The sequence below is a fragment of the Ylistrum balloti genome, unplaced genomic scaffold, assembly GCF_031769215.1.
Source record: "Ylistrum balloti isolate Yb309-2 unplaced genomic scaffold, AGI_CSIRO_Ybal_v1 Utg369972, whole genome shotgun sequence".
Taxonomy (NCBI): Eukaryota; Metazoa; Mollusca; class Bivalvia; order Pectinida; family Pectinidae; genus Ylistrum; species Ylistrum balloti.
In genome coordinates this window covers 751,720-770,889 of record NW_026782064.1, presented here as the reverse complement: position 1 = coordinate 770,889, position 19,170 = coordinate 751,720, and the positions used below count along the sequence as shown (strand labels likewise).

The following is a 19,170-nucleotide window of genomic DNA, read 5'->3' as shown; positions in this document are numbered from 1 at the left end:
ATCATACAGATCACACGTACATAACATTCTCTGATAAAGAACAACATTCTAGATGTACAGATCACACATACATAACATTCTCTGATAAAGAACAACATTCTAGATGTACAGATCACACGTACATAACATTCTCTGATAAAGAACAACATTCTAGATGTACAGATCACACGTACATAACATTCTCTGATAAAGAACAACATTCTAGATGTACAGATCACACGTACATAACATTCTCTGATAAAGAACAACATTCTAGATGTACAGATCACACGTACATAACATTCTCTGATAAAGAACAACATTCTGCATGTACAGATCACACGTACATAACATTCTCTGATAAAGAACAACATTCTAGATGTACAGATCACACGTACATAACATTCTCTGATAAAGAACAACATTCTAGATGTACAGATCACACGTACATAACATTCTCTGATAAAGAACAACATTCTAGATGTACAGATCACACGTACATAACATTCTCGGATAAAGAAGAAGATTCAACACACGTACATAACATTCTCTGATAAAGAACAACATTCTAGATGTACAGATCACACGTACATAACATTCTCTGATAAAGAACAACATTCTAGATGTACAGATCACACGTACATAACATTCTCTGATAAAGAACAACATTCTAGATGTACAGATCACACGTACATAACATTCTCTGATAAAGAACAACATTCTACATGTACAGATCACACGTACATAACATTCTCTGATAAAGAACAACATTCTAGATGTACAGATCACACGTACATAACATTCTCTGATAAAGAACAACATTCTAGATGTACAGATCACACGTACATAACATTCTCTGATAAAGAACAACATTCTACTTGTATAAAGTAATATTTCTATGGACAGATCAGTTTCTAAATATTAGAATTCAAAAATCATTTTCTGCCGACAACTCCAACCTTGATTTTAACCAAAGGTCATTTATCTTATGAAAGCAAAGTAAGCACTATAATAATTTAAATAACAGAGGTCAAAGGTCAAAATGAAGGTAGGAGTGATTTCCTTTCTTTTGTACTACTTTATTAGCTCTTAACACACATGTTGTATACAGTATTGTGGCCCTGTAGACAGGACAGTATACTATCCTGCTAGCACTTCCTATACCGGATTTCAAATTATCAAATTATTGACTCATTATCAGTTCAATTTAATATTTTATCATGATCTTGCTAAAAACTAAATATCTTTAGTGTTGTTAAAGTATGGAATACGTAATGCTTTGCCACCCAACTCACATCTTTGATGAAGTATATCTCTCCATTACAAAGCCTGATCTTCTTCTGAGTCTTTTCTTTTTCACCTTGCTGTGATACTGATTCCCCTCCTTGTTGGTCCTGGTCCTGTAACATCTTTCCGGCAATTTCTTGGCTGTAACAAACAGACAACTCCTCCTCTAATGTTAACTTCTGGACTATTCCTAGCTTCTTGCAGGGTGTCTCTGTAACTGTGGGCAACTGGGTGGGCTGCATTACCTGGTCATCTGTGTCTTCCACATACACTGGAGAGACAAAACCTCTTGTTCCACCCTCCCATTTAAATAAGCTCACCCATCCATTCTTATAAAGTCCCACTTTATCTCCTATTTTGAATTTGTTGATCTCCCTGGGCTTTCCCTCTACACGATCTGGATTGTAGAATTCCATTGCCAATTCATTGATGACTTTACACATGTTTCTGAAAATAGAAACAACACAAAAATCCAACACTGAAAGTCATGATAATCCAAATGATAACTAGAAGATGCTTGTATGACAAAAATGGTTTCTGCTTCTGTACACATGAGTATAAATATTGAATGACAAATTTCTATAAATAGCCTTATGGTGACCTTTACCTTTGCACCTTAAACTCACTCATGACAGAATTATTGTTGACCTCTGTCACACAAGGTAGGGGAGGGGGAGGGGTTGGGGGTATTGTGTTATTTCAATTTTTTGTGCCTTTCTGATTTGGTTCCTATACTAATACTATGGTGATAATTACCTCCTGTAAGCAATGATGTGGGAAGTGGTATGGTCTCGCATGTTTTCCTGGTTTCTAAGCATGTTTTCTAAAACTGAGAAAAATATCAATGACAATTAAAAAATACCCACAAAAATGTAGTAAAAATCCTAATACTCTCAAAAATCTAAAATTCTGTTGTCTTGGGGATAAAAACAAAAACACGTTGGTAGCATATCCCTCCTATGGGCTGGTCTATTTACACCCTGCAAACATATATACAAGATAGGAAAATCAGCCTTTGTCATCAATTTTTCATTTTACAGTGCATAGATTAAATGTAAAATTCTTAAACTGACTTTATAATGTTCATATAAAATGAAACCACCAGTAGGATCCACTATTTTTCTTATACATACATGGACAGAATATTGTCCTCATGTCTAATCACCTTTCTTGAAATGTTCGTTTTCATATTCCTTCTGATCTGTGATTTGCTTATTAGGCAAAACAGAATAAAATCTGTAATTACACTTTTCATCAAATTTTGGCATCTGTTTACAAGAAATTTTTGTAGCATTATTGACTATTAATTCTGATTCGGATCGGTGGTTGGTTTTAAGTTCAATGCTACAACCAGGGTTCCAATTGAAAGTGTTAAAAATATCCTCCAGAAAATTTCCTGGTTGGACAGATGGCAGTTGTCGTACATCTCCAAGGAGAATGATTCGCTGAAGATTGGAGTTCCTCAGGAGGATGTCCAGTAATGTCGCAAAGATGTGGACTGCGACCATACTACACTCATCTACAACAAGGACCTTTGTACTTGAAAACTTCCAGGGTAAGTCTGGCTTCATTTTCATGTGGAAACGGAAACTATAAATTATCTGATGTAATGTAAAGCCATCTGTGCCTGCTTTCCGTCCAAGCAGCTTTGCAGCCTTTCCTGTTGGGGCAGTATACATGACAATCGGATTATCATCAATTTCTTTGCACCTGAAAATATAATGTTAAGAATAATAAACAAAATAATAATTCAACTACTACATCAACATATATTGGTAAGCATGTTTATCTATACAGTTAGTCGACTCTTAAGAGTTCGGCCCTGCTGCACTAAATGCCAGGTACTTCCAGAGTCAAAGTCAAATTGTGATGAGACTCCACTGCTTCTAGTTCTGAGTTTGACTTGAAAAGTATATACACGTTTGTGCTTTTACCAAAACCTTGAAAATAATTGTACAAAGCCATAATTTAAGTATATCTCTCATAATCTTTGGAAAATTGATTAACAGTCTTCACAAAGTTTACTGTTCTATATAACTTATGTAAACAAGTCTGTAGTACAGGAAGTATGGATCTAACAAGTCTTTAGTACTGGAAGTACAGATCTAACAAGTCTGTAGTACTGGAAGTACAGATCTAACAAGTCTGTAGTACAGGAAGTATAAATCTAACAAGTCTTTAGTACTGGAAGTACAGATCTCACAAGTCTGTAGTACAGGAAGTATGGATCTAACAAGTCTGTAGTACAGGAAGTACAGATCTAACAAGTCTGTAGTACAGGAAGTACAGATCTAACAAGTCTGTAGTACTGGAAGTACAGATCTAACAAGTCTGTAGTACAGGAAGTATGGATCTAACAAGTCTGTAGTACAGGAAGTATGGATCTAACAAGTCTTTAGTACTGGAAGTACAGATCTAACAAGTCTGTAGTACAGGAAGTACAGATCTAACAAGTCTGGATAGTCTTTACAGGAAGTATGGATCTAACAAGTCTGTAGTACTGGAAGTATGGATCTAACAAGTCTGTAGTACAGGAAGTATGGATCTAACAAGTCTGTAGTACAGGAAGTATGGATCATACAAGTCTGTAGTACTGGAAGTACAGATCATACAAGTCTGTAGAACAGGAAGTATGGATCTAACAAGTCTGTAGTACAGGAAGTATGGATCATACAAGTCTGTAGTACTGGAAGTACAGATCATACAAGTCTGTAGAACAGGAAGTATGGATCTAACAAGTCTGTAGTACAGGAAGTATGGATCTAACAAGTCTTTAGTACTGGAAGTACAGATCTAACAAGTCTGTAGTACAGGAAGTATGGATCTAACAAGTCTGTAGTACAGGAAGTATGGATCTAACAAGTCTTTAGTACTGGAAGTATGGATCTAACAAGTCTGTAGTACAGGAAGTATGGATCTAACAAGTCTGTAGTACAGGAAGTATGGATCTAACAAGTCTTTAGTACTGGAAGTACAGATCTAACAAGTCTGTAGTACAGGAAGTATGGATCTAACAAGTCTGTAGTACAGGAAGTATGGATCTAACAAGTCTGTAGTACAGGAAGTATGGATCTAACAAGTCTGTAGTACTGGAAGTACAGATCATACAAGTCTGTACTACAGGAAGTATGGATCTAACAAGTCTGTAGTACAGGAAGTATGGATCTAACATGTCTGTAGTACAGGAAGTATGGATCTAACAAGTCTGTAGTACAGGAAGTATGGATCTAACAAGTCTTTAGTACTAGAAGTACAGATCTAACAAGTCTGTAGTACAGGAAGTACAGATCTAACAAGTCTGTAGTACAGGAAGTATGGATCTAACAAGTCTGTAGTACAGGAAGTATGGATCTAACAAGTCTTTAGTACTAGAAGTACAGATCTAACAAGTCTGTAGTACAGGAAGTACAGATCTAACAAGTCTGTAGTACAGGAAGTATGGATCTAACAAGTCTGTAGTACAGGAAGTATGGATCTAACAAGTCTTTAGTACTGGAAGTACAGATCTAACAAGTCTGTAGTACAGGAAGTATGGATCTAACAAGTCTGTAGTACAGGAAGTATGGATCTAACAAGTCTTTAGTACTGGAAGTATGGATCTATCAAGTCTGTAGTACAGGAAGTATGGATTTAACAAGTCTGTAGTACTGGAAGTATGGATCTAACAAGTCTGTAGTACAGGAAGTATGGATCTAACAAGTCTGTAGTACAGGAAGTATGGATCATACAAGTCTGTAGTACTGGAAGTATGGATCTAACAAGTCTGTAGTACAGGAAGTATGGATCTAACAAGTCTGTAGTACAGGAAGTATGGATCTAACAAGTCTGTAATACAGGAAGTACAGATCTAACAAGTCTGTAGTACAGGAAGTATGGATCTAACAAGTCTGTAGTACAGGAAGTATGGATCTAACAAGTCTGTAGTACAGGAAGTATGGATCTAACAAGTCTGTAGTACAAGAAGTACGGATCTTACAAGTCTGTAGTACAGGAAGTATGGATCTAACAAGTCTGTAGTACTGGAAGTATGGATCTAACAAGTCTGTAGTACTGGAAGTATGGATCTAACAAGTCTGTAGTACAGGAAGTATGGATCTAACAAGTCTGTAGTACAGGAAGTATGGATCTAACAAGTCTGTAGTACAGGAAGTATGGATCTAACAAGTCTGTAGTACAGGAAGTATGGATCTAACAAGTCTGTAGTACAGGAAGTACAGATCTAACAAGTCTGTAGTACAGGAAGTATGGATCTAACAAGTCTGTAGTACAGGAAGTATGGATCTAACAAGTCTGTAGTACAGGAAGTATGGATCTAACAAGTCTGTAGTACAGGAAGTATGGATCTAACAAGTCTGTAGTACAGGAAGTATGGATCTAACAAGTCTGTAGTACAGGAAGTACGGATCTAACAAGTCTGTAGTACTGGAAGTACGGATCTAACTAGTCTGTAGTACGGGGAAGTACGGATCTAACAAGTATGTAGTACAAGAAGAATGGATCTAACAAGTCTGTAGTACAGGAAGTATGGATCTAACAAGTCTGTAGTACAGGAAGTATGGATCTAACAAGTCTGTAGTACAGGAAGTATGGATCTAACAAGTCTGTAGTACAGGAAGTATGGATCTAACAAGTCTGTAGTACAGGAAGTATGGATCTAACAAGTCTGTAATACAGGAAGTACAGATCTAACAAGTCTGTAGTACAGGAAGTATGGATCTAACAAGTCTGTAGTACAGGAAGTATGGATCATATAAGTCTGTAGTACAGGAAGTATGGATCATACAAGTCTGTAGTACAGGAAGCACAGATCTAACAAGTCTGTAGTACAGGAAGTATGGATCTAACAAGTCTGTAGTACAAGAAGTACGGATCTTACAAGTCTGTAGTACAGGAAGTATGGATCTAACAAGTCTGTAGTACAAGAAGAATGGATCTAACAAGTCTGTAGTACAGGAAGTATGGATCTAACAAGTCTGTAGTACAGGAAGTATGGATCTAACAAGTCTGTAATACAGGAAGTAAAGATCTAACAAGTCTGTAGTACAGGAAGTATGGATCTAACAAGTCTGTAGTACAGGAAGTATGGATCTAACAAGTCTGTAGTACAGGAAGTATGGATCTAACAAGTCTGTAGTACAGGAAGTATGGATCTAACAAGTCTGTAGTACAGGAAGTATGGATCTAACAAGTCTGTAGTACTGGAAGTATGGATCTAACAAGTCTGTAGTACAGGAAGTATGGATCTAACAAGTCTGTAGTACTGGAAGTATGGATCACACAAGTCTGGTTCAGCTACTCACAATTCTGATGTGACAAGCTACTTACTTTTCTGCTGGTTTTTACCAGATATGCTACTCACGTTTCTGACATCACTTTAGTGACCACCGTTGTTTTGCCACAGCCTCCCTTCCCACTCACGTTTCTGACATCACTTTAGTGACCACCGTTGGTTGCCACAGCCTCCCTTCCCAGATATGCTACTCACGTTTCTGACATCACTTTAGTGACCACCGTTGTTTTGCCACAGCCTGATGTATGCTACAACGTTTCTGACATCACTTTAGTGACCACCGTTGTTTTTCTGCTGGTTTTTACCAGATATGCTACTCACGTTTCTGACATCACTTTAGTGACCACCGTTGTTTTGCCACAGCCTCCCTTCCCAGATATGCTACTCACGTTTCTGACATCACTTTAGTGACCACCGTTGTTTTGCCACAGCCTCCCTTCCCAGATATGCTACTCACGTTTCTGACATCACTTTAGTGACCACCGTTGTTTTGCCACAGCCTCCCTTCCCAGATATGCTACTCACGTTTCTGACATCACTTTAGTGACCACCGTTGTTTTGCCACAGCCTCCCTTCCCAGATATGCTACTCACGTTTCTGACATCACTTTAGTGACCACCGTTGTTTTGCCACAGCCTCCCTTCCCAGATATGCTACTCACGTTTCTGACATCACTTTAGTGACCACCGTTGTTTTGCCACAGCCTCCCTTCCCAGATATGACAACAACAGGATAGTTCTTAATGAATTCTGCAGCCTTCATCTGATCCTTGTCGGTACATATGTTCACAAAACTGGGACTGTCAGACGAAATTCAAATCTTCATTAAGTAATTAACTTTCATTACCTTAGATGGTTTTATAAATTGACTATTAAATGTTAAGGCAGTTACAATTTATTTATGATGTTTAGAATGTCTGAATAGTGTATACCAGATGCTATCATACATATTTCAGTTACCGTATATCAAGAGAAAACAATGTAGAACAACCAACACACTATATGTCTCAGATTGCGGCTAGGTTCCTGAATGGATATCTGAGGTATTCTGTAGATCTCCTTACAATATGGTCAACATAAGGCAAAAAGGAAGGATTCTCAACATCCAGGAATACTTGTTGTAGTTTTTATTTATGGACTAATTCGTCGATATGTTTCGACCACTATGCGGCCGTCATCAGGACAAATTTACAGAATATGAAGACGTATAAAGTATAACTTTGCCGTTATAAAGATAATTGTGACGTAATAATGGACCTAATGATGGCCGCATAGTGGGCACATTGGTTTATCATAAGGTAAATACAGTACTTGTTTTAGATGTCATGTCTGGTTTGCGTTTAGTCTGTAGCCATTTCACATGTGTAACTTACTTGTTTTGGACGTCATGTCAGGTTTGTGTTAAGTCTGTAGCCATTTTACATGTGTAACTTACTTGTTTTGGACATCATGTCAGGTTTTTGTTTAGTCTGTAGCCATTTCACATGTGTAACTTACTTGCTTTGGACGTCATGTCAGGTTTGTGTTAAGTCTGTAGCCATTTTACATGTGTAACTTACTTGTTTTGGACATCATGTCAGGTTTGTGTTTAGTCTGTAGCCATTTCACATGTGTAACTTACTTGTTTTGGACATCATGTCTGGTTTGTGTTAAGTCTGTAGCCATTTTACGTGTCTAACTTACTTGTTTTGGACGTCATGTCTGGTTTGTGTTAAGTCTGTAGCCATTTTACATGTGTAGCTTACTTGTTTTGGACGTCATGTCTGGTTTGTGTTAAGTCTGTAGCCATTTTACATGTGTAGCTTACTTGTTTTGGACGTCATGTCTGGTTTGTGTTAAGTCTGTAGCCATTTTACATGTGTAGCTTACTTGTTTTGGACGTCATGTCTGGTTTGTGTTAAGTCTGTAGCCATTTTACATGTGTAGCTTACTTGTTTTGGACGTCATGTCTGGTTTGTGTTATGTCTGTAGCCATTTTACATGTGTAACTTACTTGTTTTGGACGTCATGTCTGGTTTGTGTAAAGTCTGTAGCCATTTTACATGTGTAACTTACTTGTTTTGGACGTCTATGTCCAGTATCTTTGGGCTGTCAATGTGTTGTTCAAACAGCTGGTTCAAGCCTTTTGCAATGTTGACCTCACTTTTCCACAGGTCATATGGAAAAGTCCATACCTTTCCTCCTATCCTCTCCCTAACTAGTATCTCCTTGTCATATAGATATTTCAGGACAGCTCCCTGGTTGCTGTCCTTGTTCAGCGTGTCTAGCTTCTTATTATGATGATCAGAGTTAAGGTGTAGACAGGTATGGCCATGTGCATTTGTTTCATTCTTAACATAAGTGTACAGTTCAATGGCTTCCTGGTAGAGTTTCGGTATTTTTGATAAGATACCACACTTTCGTAGCACCTCCTGACTCACCTCTATCCCCATCACATGGTACTCTTTCACCAGGAGCTGTTAATAGAGTACACTAATAAGTGTTAAACATGAGTCTACAACTCACTATATTCAGTTATTCAGTACACATTTAGCTCTCTTTGCAATGCATGTATCATCTTGTCACTTGCTGAAATGATTAGGACATATTTTTTTAACATTTAATCTCAAAGGGACCTTATACTGAATTTGGTAATTTCTTAGAAATAATCTGATTTATCATTTTGTTCTACTTAACACTGAAGGATAAGGTAACACAAGTTTTAATACAGTCATTGAGGGAAACATCTTTAAAATGTTGGGAAAACATAGTTTACATATAGCCTTAGCTATTTGTTACCAGACCGGGACCTTCTACAGTAATGTTGTCTTTACTTTTTAGTGTAGGGCCAGTGCCAAAATGAATGGTACAAATAACCCAAAACTGGGGATAACCAAGGGACAAGACTAAGCCAGGGCATAGCCAAAGGACGAGGCTAGGATAACCAAGGATGAGACTCAATGGAGCATAACTGAAGGACAAGACTCAAACAGGGATGGTCCAGAGATGAGGCTCAAACTGAGAAATTCTGGGTCAAGACTCCAAAGCATCATAACCCAGGGACAAAATTCAAACAGGAAATAACTCAGGGAAGGAGTCAACCATACATTACCATTGAATGAGGCTCAAATATGGCATAATTAAGTGGGACAAGGCTCAGAGAGCCTATAATTAAGGGTCTAATTCAGTGATGAGACACAAGGTGGGATAACCTGGGGATTAGGCTCAAACAGGGCATAACCCAGGGACAAGGCTCAAACCGAAATAAAAGGTAAAAGCTTCAAACAGGGATATAACTGTCCTGGGCTCAGACACAGAAACAGGGACTGAGCTCATTCAGACAGGGATATAACTGTCTTGGGCTCAAAAAAGGGATATAACTGTCCTGGGCTCAGACACGGAAACAGGGACTGAGCTCATTCAGACAGGGATATAACTGTCTTGGGCTCAAACAGGGATATAACTGTCCTGGGCTCAGACACGGAAACAGGGACTGGGTTCAATCAAACAGGGATATAACATGCACAGGGCTCAAACAGGGATATAACTGTCCTGGGTTTCAAACACAGAAACAGGGATAATGACCCATCATCCATACACTTGGCCACAAATTTTACCCTTTTGAATGCAAACACCCAAGGTTCTTCTTTCAAGGCATAGTCAAGTCTTTCAAGGATTTCAGCCTGTTCTGTGTTTATAATGGACAGGAAGTGGTATGGTACCAGTTGTGGAAGGTAACGGAACAGCTCTGGAAACTCCCGTGCTCTTTTTATCATCTTCCCATCTGTAACAAACCAAAGTCCTGCTTGTATGATGTCATCATTTTCTCAAATCACATGATTTAGTTTTATCAACTGATTTAATATTGTCAAATGAGATAATGTTGTCACATGATTAAATATCATAACACGATAATTTTTTACATAAATGCCTGACTGACAGTGTTGCCTGGTGTCAGTACCTACCAAATCCTGAGTCTGTTAGTGATCTGGAAGACAATCTCTTCATCATCTAGAGGTGTGTGTCAGTACCTACCAAATCCTGAGTCTTTTAGTGATCTGGAAGACAATCTCTTCATCATCTAGAGGTGTGTGTCAGTACCTACCACATCCTGAGTCTGTTAGTGATCTGGAAGACAATCTCTTCATCATCTAGAGGTGTGTGTCAGTACCTACCACATCCTGAGTCTGTTAGTGATCTGGAAGACAATCTCTTCATCATCTAGAGGTGTGTGTCAGTACCTACCACATCCTGAGTCTGTTAGTGATCTGGAAGACAATCTCTTCATCATCTAGAGGTGTGTGTCAGTACCTACCACATCCTGAGTCTGTTAGTGATCTGGAAGACAATCTCTTCATCATCTAGAGGTGTGTCAGTACCTACCAAATCCTGAGCCTGTTAGTGATCTGGAAGACAATCTCTTCATCATCTAGAGGTGTGTGTCAGTACCTACCACATCCTGAGTCTGTTAGTGATCTGGAAGACAATCTCTTCATCATCTAGAGGTGTGTGTCAGTACCTACCAAATCCTGAGTCTGTTAGTGATCTGGAAGACAATCTCTTCATCATCTAGAGGTGTGTCAGTACCTACCACATCCTGAGTCTGTTAGTGATCTGGAAGACAATCTCTTCATCATCTAGAGGTGTGTGTCAGTACCTACCACATCCTGAGTCTGTTAGTGATCTGGAAGACAATCTCTTCATCATCTAGAGGTGGGTGTCAGTACCTACCACATCCTGAGCCTGTTAGTGATCTGGAAGACAATCTCTTCATCATCTAGAGGTGTGTGTCAGTACCTACCAAATCCTGAGCCTGTTAGTGATCTGGTAGACAATCTCTTCATCATCTAGAGGTGTGTGTCAGTACCTACCACATCCTGAGTCTGTTAGTGATCTGGAAGACAATCTCTTCATCATCTAGAGGTGTGTCAGTACCTACCACATCCTGAGTCTGTTAGTGATCTGGAAGACAATCTCTTCATCATCTAGAGGTGTGTCAGTACCTACCAAATCCTGAGCCTGTTAGTGATCTGGAAGACAATCTCTTCATCATCTAGAGGTGTGTGTCAGTACCTACCAAATCCTGAGTCTGTTAGTGATCTGGAAGACAATCTCTTCATCATCTAGAGGTGTGTGTCAGTACCTACCAAATCCTGAGTCTGTTAGTGATCTGGAAGACAATCTCTTCATCATCTAGAGGTGTGTCAGTACCTACCACATCCTGAGTCTGTTAGTGATCTGGAAGACAATCTCTTCATCATCTAGAGGTGTGTGTCAGTACCTACCACATCCTGAGTCTGTTAGTGATCTGGAAGACAATCTCTTCATCATCTAGAGGTGTGTCAGTACCTGCCAAATCCAACAAGATTGTTTTTATTCTGAGAGCCTTCATCATCAGGTAGGATGTCAGTACGTACCAAATCCTTTGAGCCTCTTTGTTATCTGGGAAACAATCCCCTTATCATCATCTGGTAGATAATCCTCAAACTTCTGCAACAGGTCCAACAGGTGAGACACGTCCAGCTGCAGTTCCTCATGGTTCAGTCTGAATTAAAGTTACACACATAAAGGTTAGCAATGGTTTCCTGTTTGGTCATCAGAAACTTCTCATGTCATCACTACAGTATTTTATCAAAGTGATAAATTCTGCTATTTCATTGCCAGAAATTTAATAAAATAACATCTACCAATAGAAAAAATAAATAAAATAACATCTACTGGTAGAAAAAATAAATACAATGAAATTGCTATACTAAAATATTCTTTGTATCTATTCTGTCTGTGATACTGCCCCTCGTGTTAACCTCTTTCTGTCTGTGATACTGCCCCTTGTGTTAACCTCCTTCTGTCTGTGATACTGCCCCTCGTGTTAACCTCTTTCTGTCTGTGATACTGCCCCTCGTGTTAACCTCTTTCTGTCTGTGATACTGCCCCTCGTGTTAACCTCTTTCTGTCTGTGATACTGCCCCTCGTGTTAACCTCTCGTCTCTCCTGCAGACAACATATGTCTTAATGTCCTTGTCACTTATCTTAGAGTTACTTAACATTTCTCAAGGGACATACTTATCATAAGGACCCCTTTATAACGACAGAGTTTAGCCAGATGAAGGATGGCATTGTAACAAGGTTTTCTATCATTAGAAGGATGGCCTGAAGGTATCTTCATTGCATGATTTTCAAAACTGAACTATTCAAGAATCAATCACTCACTGTAAAAACTGTTGAAACTTGTCCAAGGCAGCGGTGTTATCTTGCTGGCAGTCAGTTAACAGTATCTCCACAAGTTTGTGTTGTCTGACCTGGTAAGGATCTGTGATGAGGCGGTAGGAAACAGCATTCTGACCTGTTGGTACTACAAAACCTTTGTAGGTATCAGTCCTCAATATGTGCACTATCCACCAAGGGTTGGTAAGATGAAGTCGAGCCTTGATGTTCCATCTCTTTCTAGCAATTGGATTGTAAAGTGTTCCTATTGAAAAAATGCAAAATGTCAGAAATTCATCGATATTTGTATTCATCGACAGATGAATGTACAATAATGAAATTGTTTTTTGTTTCCTGTTACAACACTCAGGGTACATGGATCAACAGTATATACATGTTACAACACTCATGGTACAAGGATCAACAGTATATACATGTTACAACATTCAGGGTACATGGATCAACAGTATATACATGTTACAACATTCAGGGTACATGGATCAACAGTATATACATGTTACAACACTCATGGTACAAGGATCAACAGTATATACATGTTACGACACTCATGGTATATGGATCAACAGTATATACATGTTACAACACTCATGGTACATGGATCAACACTATATACATGTTACAACACTCATGGTACATGGATCAGCAGTATATACATGTTACAACACTCATGGTACATGGATCAACAGTATATACATGTTACAACACTCATGGTACATGGATCAACAGTATATACATGTTACAACACTCATGGTACATGGATCAACAGTATATACATGTTACAACATTCAGGGTACATGGATCAACAGTATATACATGTTACAACACTCATGGTACATGGATCAACAGTATATACATGTTACGACATTCAGGGTACATGATTCACATCAGTTACACAGTTGGTTATAAGGTAAACCTACCTGTTACAACACTCATGGTACATGGATCAACAGTATATACATGTTACAACACTCATGGTACATGATTCACACCAGTTACACAATACGCATAACTGTTACAACTCTCTGGGTACATGGTTTGGGTTTGGTATAACTCTGTGGGTACATGGTTTGGGTTTGGTATAACTCTCTGAGTACATGGTTTGGGTTTGGTTATAAGGCATACACACCTGTTACAACTCTCTGGGTACATAATTTGGGTTGGTTATAAGGTAAACCTACCTGTTACAACTCTCTGGGTACATAATTTGGGTTGGTTATAAGGTATACATACCTGTTACAACTCTCTGGGTACATGGTTTGGGTTGGTTATAAGGTAAACCTACCTGTTACAACTCTCTGGGTACATGGTTTGGGTTAGGTTATAAGATATACATACCTGTTACAACTCTCTGGGTACATGGTTTGGGTTGGTTATAAGGTAAACCTACCTGTTACAACTCTCTGGGTACATGGTTTGAGTTTGGTTATAAGGCAAACCTACCTGTTACAACTCTCTGGGTACATATACTCGGCGCCAATGAAAACGCAACACTAAAATTTTGGACATAATATATTCTTCACAACAAGGATTAGATTCTTATTCTGCTGTATTTAGCCACAACACAATGCACTACAAAACTAACGAAATAATGGTCGAGTAATATCAACTCCTTGTCGTACCACAGGGCATTGTCGTAAAAGCATGAGTTTGCACGTCGGCGCTCTAAAGTGCGTTATATCCTTGCTCAGTCACTAGTAGTGAACACTGTAGTTACAGGCAGACCTTTTTCCGTCATCAATTTTTTAAATTGTCATCATTATTTGCTACAAATGCCTCGACTGACAGACAATGAAAGACACGAAGCTCGGGGTATGCTGGCAGGAGGGCTTTCTCAGAGGGAAGTTGCCAGGAGAATGGGTTGTTCTGCTTCCACAACCAATCGACTGGCAGAATGAGTGCGACAAACCGGATCCGTGAGAGATCGACCTCGTCCGGGGCAACAGAGAGTGACGACGCCAAACCAGGACCGTTACATTCGACTAAGTCACCTGCGAGATCGTTTTCAAACCGCGACAAGAACGGCTAGACAGACGATAGGAAGTCATGGCAGACGTTTGTCAGCTAGTACTGTGCGCCGTTGCCTTTGCACAGCCGGATTGGCGTCACGCCGTCCATTTAGAGGAAACGAATGGACTCAAATTCGCCGTAAAAATCTTCTAAATTGGACAAAACAGCGCCGAGGATGGACCCAACGTCGGTGGGCTGGCGTCCTGTTCACCGACGAATCGAGATTCCGCCTCAGAGGAAATGACGGTAGAATTCGAGTGTGGCGACGTTGAGGTGAAAGGTTTTTGGACTGCTGTGTAACGGAAACGGATAGGTGGGGTGGGGGCAGTGTGATGGTGTGGGGAGGTATCTCTTTTGCATACCGTACCCCTCTAGTTATTATTGGCGGCAATCTCACAGCACAGCGCTACATCAACGAGGTCTTAACTCCTGCTGTTGTTCCATTCTTTGCTGGACACCCAAACGTAGCGTTATTACAACAGGACAATGCACGACCACATACCGCTCGTATCACTACAGACTACCTTCAACATCAGAACATCGCAACCCTTCCGTGGCCCGCGTTTTCCCCGGATCTTAGTCCGATCGAGCATCTTTGGGACCAATTGGGTAGGGCTGTGAGAGAGCGACCACAACAGCCCCAGACGCGTCGGCAACCTGAAATCGCTCTTCAGGAAGAGTGGAGGAACATTCCTCAAATCAAATTCAACGCCTTATTCGGTCAATGCCTCGAAGATGCCGCGCTTGTGTCGCTGCAAATGGTGGCCACATTAGATATTGAACGTGGTAATTTTGATTTTGGGGGTATGGACATTAGTCACCGGAAATCAAAGTATTCCCATGATGTAGTGCTGATTGCATTGAGTGAATTTTGTTATGGACATAATCAACTTTTAGGTATTTTATTAAATATTGTATTCAAAACTATAACTGGTAAATTTTGACAGTAATTTAAAGGTGTTGCGTTTTCATTGACGCCGAGTATAGTTTGGGTTTGGTTATAAGGTAAACCTACCTGTTACAACTCTCTGGGTACATGGTTTGGGTTTGGTTATAAGGTAAACCTACCTGTTACAACTCTCTGGGTACATGGTTTGTGTTCGGTTATAAGATATACATACCTGTTACAACTCTCTGGGTACATGGTTTGGGTTCGGTTATAAGATATACATACCTGTTACAACTCTCTGGGTACATGGTTTGGGTTAGGTATAACTCTCTGGGTACATGGTTTGGGTTGGTTATAAGGTATACATACCTGTTACAACTCTCTGGGTACATGGTTTGGGTTCGGTTATAAGGTAAACCTACCTGTTACAACTCTCTGGGTACATGGTTTGGGTTTGGTTATAAGGTAAACCTACCTGTTACAACTCTCTGGGTACATGGTTTGGGTTCGGTTATAAGATATACATACCTGTTACAACTCTCTAGGTACATGGTTTGGGTTTGGTTATAAGATATACATACCTGTTACAACTCTCTGGGTACATGGTTTGGGTTGGTTATAAGGTAAACCTACCTGTTACAACTCTCTGGGTACATGGTTTGGGTTGGTTATAAGATATACATACCTGTTACAATTCTCTGGGTACATGGTTTGGGTTTGGTTATAAGATATACATACCTGTTACAACTCTCTGGGTACATGGTTTGGGTTGGTTATAAGATATACATACCTGTTACAACTCTCTAGGTACATGGTTTGGGTTAGGTATAACTCTCTGGGTACATGGTTTGGGTTTGGTTATAAGATATACATACCTGTTACAACTCTCTAGGTACATGGTTTGGGTTAGGTATAACTCTCTGGGTACATGGTTTGGGTTTGGTTATAAGATATACATACCTGTTACAACTCTCTGGGTACATGGTTTGGGTTTGGTTATAAGGTAAACCTACCTGTTACAACTCTCTGGGTACATGGTTTGGGTTTGGTTATAAGGTAAACCTACCTGTTACAACTCTCTGGGTACATGGTTTGGGTTCGGTTATAAGATATACATACCTGTTACAATTCTCTGGGTACATGGTTTGGGTTTGGTTATAAGATATACATACCTGTTACAACTCTCTGGGTACATGGTTTGGGTTGGTTATAAGATATACATACCTGTTACAACTCTCTGGGTACATGGTTTGGGTTTGGTTATAAGATATACATACCTGTTACAACTCTCTGGGTACATGGTTTGGGTTAGGTTATCAGATATACATACCTGTTACAACTCTCTGGGTACATGGTTTGGGTTGGTTATAAGGTATACATACCTGTTACAACTCTCTGGGTACATGGTTTGGGTTTGGTTATAAGATATACATACCTGTTACAACTCTCTGGGGTTTGGGTTACTCTCTGGGTATGGTTTGGGTTTGGTTATAAGATATACATACCTGTTACAACTCTCTGGGTACATGGTTTGGGTTTGGTTATAAGATATACATACCTGTTACAACTCTCTGGGTACATGGTTTGGGTTGGTTACAAGATATACATACCTGTTACAACTCTCTGGGTACATGGTTTGGGTTTGGTTATAAGATATACATACCTGTTACAACTCTCTGGGTACATGGTTTGGGTTTGGTTATAAGATATACATACCTGTTACAACTCTCTGGGTACATGGTTTGGGTTTGGTTATAAGATATACATACCTGTTACAACTCTCTGGGTACATGGTTTGGGTTGGTTACAAGATATACATATCTGTTACAACTCTCTGGGTACATGGTTTGGGTTTGGTTATAAGATATACATACCTGTTACAACTCTCTGGGTACATGGTTTGGGTTTGGTTATAAGATATACATACCTGTTACAATTCTCTGGGTACATGGTTTGGGTTTGGTTATAAGATATACATACCTGTTACAACTCTCTGGGTACATGGTTTGGGTTTGGTTATAAGATATACATACCTGTTACAACTCTCTGGGTACATGGTTTGGGTTAGTTATAAGTATATGTTACAACTCTCTGGGTACATGGTTTGGGTTGGTTATAATATACATACCTGTTACAACTCTCTGGGTACATGGTTTGGGTTGGTTGTAAGGTTACCTGTTACAACTCTCTGGGTACATGGTTTGGGTTCGGTTATAAGATACCTGTTACATACCTGTTACAACTCTCTGGTACATGGTACTCTCTGGGTACATGGTTTGGGTTTGGTTATAAGATATACATACCTGTTACAACTCTCTGGGTACATGGTTTGGGTTTGGTTATAAGATATACATACCTGTTACAACTCTCTGGGTACATGGTTTGGGTTTGGTTATAAGATATACATACCTGTTACAACTCTCTGGGTACATGGTTTGGGTTGGTTATAAGATATACATACCTGTTACAACTCTCTGGGTACATGGTTTGGGTTAGGTTATAAGATATCATACCTGTTACAACTCTCTGGGTACATGGTTTGGGTTTGGTTATAAGATATACATACCTGTTACAATTCTCTGGGTACATGGTTTGGGTTGGTTGTAAGGTAAACCTACCTGTTACAACTCTCTGGGTACATGGTTTGGGTTGGTTATAAGATATACATACCTGTTACAACTCTCTGGGTACATGGTTTGGGTTGGTTATAAGATATACATACCTGTTACAACTCTCTGGGTACATGGTTTGGGTTAGGTTATAAGATATACATACCTGTTACAACTCTCTGGGTACATGGTTTGGGTTGGTTATAAGGTAAACATACCTGTTACAACTCTCTGGGTACATGGTTTGGGTTGGTTATAAGATATACATACCTGTTACAACTCTCTGGGTACATGGTTTGGGTTGGTTATAAGATATACATACCTGTTACAACTCTCTGGGTACATGGTTTGGGTTAGGTTATAAGATATCATACCTGTCACAACTCTCTGGGTACATGGTTTGGGTTGGTTATAAGATATACATACCTGTTACAACTCTCTGGGTACATGGTTTGGGTTGGTTGTAAGGTAAACCTACCTGTTACAACTCTCTGGGTACATGGTTTGGGTTGGTTATAAGATATACATACCTGTTACTCTCTGGGTACATGGTTTGGGTTTGGTTATAAGATATACATACCTGTTACAATTCTCTGGGTACATGGTTTGGGTTTGGTTATAAGATATACATACCTGTTACAATTCTCTGGGTACATGGTTTGGGTTTGGTTATAAGATATACATACCTGTTACAACTCTTGGGGTGCTTGGTTCCATCAACGTTGTCCCCTTTTTTATCTTTTTTATTTCTGAACTGCTTAAATCCTGAATCCTCTCATCACAAGCATCTTCATCCGGATCAAAGTCTTCTGTGCTGTTATCATCTTTATTTCTGGTGAAGATTCCCAACTTATCATAATATCTTGATCCAAAGTAAGGGAGATAACCTCCACCAGTAGTAGCCAT

General features: G+C 39.3%; 1 protein-coding gene across 1 annotated transcript in view; it reads right to left on the bottom strand.

The window, feature by feature from the left end:
- The window catches only part of LOC132547710 (DNA helicase B-like), a 29,687-nt gene extending 10,517 nt beyond the window's left edge, over positions 1 to 19,170 (bottom strand). The window contains exons 1-9 of the mRNA XM_060211514.1: positions 18,951 to 19,170; positions 12,745 to 13,003; positions 11,952 to 12,079; positions 10,152 to 10,318; positions 8,611 to 9,011; positions 7,218 to 7,355; positions 2,432 to 2,976; positions 2,023 to 2,095; positions 1,275 to 1,713 (exon numbers count right to left, since the gene is read on the bottom strand). Of these exons, the coding sequence (XP_060067497.1) occupies positions 1,275 to 1,713; positions 2,023 to 2,095; positions 2,432 to 2,976; positions 7,218 to 7,355; positions 8,611 to 9,011; positions 10,152 to 10,318; positions 11,952 to 12,079; positions 12,745 to 13,003; positions 18,951 to 19,170 (2,370 nt within the window). The remainder of the gene's footprint in view (positions 1 to 1,274; positions 1,714 to 2,022; positions 2,096 to 2,431; positions 2,977 to 7,217; positions 7,356 to 8,610; positions 9,012 to 10,151; positions 10,319 to 11,951; positions 12,080 to 12,744; positions 13,004 to 18,950) is intronic.